At 58.5% G+C, this 2,206-nt stretch overlaps 1 protein-coding gene across 1 annotated transcript in view; it reads left to right on the top strand.

Annotated features, from left to right (window-relative positions):
• Positions 1-198: 198 nt before the first annotated feature.
• ZAN (zonadhesin) overlaps positions 199-2,206 on the top strand; it is a 40,212-nt gene continuing 38,204 nt past the window's right edge. Inside the window, 4 exon segments of the mRNA XM_008053323.1 lie at positions 199-244; positions 617-763; positions 943-1,214; positions 1,374-1,461. Coding sequence (XP_008051514.1) covers positions 960-1,214; positions 1,374-1,461 — 343 coding nt within the window. The 5' untranslated portion in view covers positions 199-244; positions 617-763; positions 943-959.

Genomic DNA, 2,206 nt, shown 5'->3' with positions numbered 1-2,206 from the left:
GTGAGACCCCAACTCAAAAAAAAAAAAAAAAGACAAGTAATAATGGTCAAGGCATAAACCCAGATACAGTATAGATAAAAAGAAAGGAAAAGTCATCTTTAAGTGACCACCAGAAAGATCACATCCCTGAGTCTTATCATTCTTAATAGTGACAACAGTTACATTTTTGCTTTCTCCAAATTCCCCACAAGGAGAGAGAAGCCTCCGGACTTGAAACCGGTCATTCGCAGCTCTAGGGACAACTGTGAGTTGGGAACCGGGAGCACTCAGGCGTCCTCTCCCCCCTCAGAAGCCATGTTCTGGCACCAGAACGCCAGTCCCCAGTCCAGGAGTGGCCGCCTCAAGTGCCCTCAGGGCACAGGCCACGACACCCAAACTTGTGCCGCCCAGACAAAGCCTGTCTGTGCAGCTGAGTCCAGCCCCGGACAGTTTATGACCCTGACCTTGGCATTCTGCCCACCACCCATCCCTGGATTTCTCCTAAAAGATTCTCTCTCACATCTCTGCTCCAGACCCCAGATCAACTCAGCAGTCCCGCTAACTTCCATCTCCCTGTGTCGCTCTGTATCCTGCTCTCTGCCCTCTCCGAAACCTTACAGTGACCTCTTCCTCCCAGATCGTTTCACCCAGTGTGATTTTGAGGACGACTCCAAACCCCTCTGTGACTGGTCCCAAGTGTCTGCAGATGACGGAGACTGGGTTCGAGCCAGCGGGCGCTCCCTTACTGGCATCACCGGGCCTCCCGGGGGGTACCCCAATGGAGGTGAGGGGCCACGGGAAGCCTGTTTGAGACCATGGTGGGCAGGGGGGTGGGCCTGGGCAGATCTGGATGAAGGAGCGGGGAGGCAAGGCAAGCAGAGGCCTGGGCTCTGAGAAGGGGGCCGGCGGAGACAGCACTCAGGGGTAGCAGAGCCTCAGGGTCCTGGGCTCTGGCCTCCTCAGAGGGCAGCTACCTGCACATGAAAGCCAACGACTTCCACCGGGGCGGAGTGGCCCGCCTGCGCAGCCCTGATCTGTGGGTGCAAGGCCCCCTCTGCGTGCGTTTTGCCTACCACATGTTCGGGCTGTCGTGGGGCGCCCAGCTCAGACTGCTGCAGCTCTCAGGCACGCTGGGCAGCCGCCCCAACGTGCTCTGGAAACACACGAACACCCAGAGCCCCTCTTGGGTACCAACTGCTGTCACAGTGCCTGCAGGGCTCGCTCTGCCCCTCCAGGTGAGACTGAGGGCAGATCTTGGGGCCCCAGGGGTATCTCATCTCGGGGTGGCCAAAAGGGGGCGGGGGTCCGGCCATCTGAATTCAGGAAGGAGACCAGGGGCAGGAGGCCTGGACAAGAGGCTCACAGGACTGGGGGGTCCCCTTGTCCTCCCACAGCTGATGTTTGAGGGAACGAGGGGCAGTACTGCTTACCTGGACATCGCCCTGGACGCCGTCTCCGTGGAGCAGGGTTCCTGCAGCCGGGGTGAGTCCCTGTCCCTCCCCTTCTAGTGCACCCTCTGCCGTCTTTCTCCCTGGCCCTCCCCCACTGACCCAGGGTAGCAGGAGTGGTTCAGGGACCAGGACCCTGGCAGCTCCTGGATTGAGGCCGCTTGTCTCCTCTGTCTCCCCGCTGCGACACCTTTGACTTCTGAAGCAGACATGCTCAAAGAGAGGTCTTTTTGTTTTTTTTTTTTTTAGTCGGAGTCTCACTCTGTCGCCCAGACTGGAGTGCAGTGGCCGCTCCCGGCCACCGCAGCCTCGACCTGCCGGGCTCCGGCGATCCTTCCGCCTCCGCCTTCGAGCGCTACCACGCCCGGCTCATTTTTTGATTTATTGTAGAGATGCGGTCTCGCCAAGTTGCCCAGGTGGGTCTCGAACCTGCGGGCTCAGGCAGTCCACTCACCCCAGCCTCCCAAAGCGTGGGATTACAGGCTGAACCACCGAGCCCGGCTGAGAGGTCTTTTCTAATATGGAGTTGGAGTTGGTGACAGTGTTCAAGAGTCACCAACCCTCCTGGTTTGCCCTGGGCTGTCCCTGTTTCAGCACTGAAAGTCCCACATCTCAGGAAGTCCTTAGTTCCAGGTAAACCTGGGCACTGGGTCACCCTATTTTATTTTTTTATTTTTTTGAGTTGGAGTCTCACTCCGTCGCCCAGGCTGGAGTGCAGGGGCACGCTCACGGCCACCCCAGCGTTGACCTGCTGGGCTCCAGCGATCCTTCTGCCTCAG

Source organism: Carlito syrichta, unplaced genomic scaffold (assembly GCF_000164805.1).
Source record: "Carlito syrichta isolate Samal-C Ts95f unplaced genomic scaffold, Tarsius_syrichta-2.0.1 Scaffold288059, whole genome shotgun sequence".
NCBI lineage: Eukaryota > Metazoa > Chordata > Mammalia > Primates > Tarsiidae > Carlito > Carlito syrichta.
This window is presented reverse-complemented; position numbering and strand designations above follow the sequence as displayed.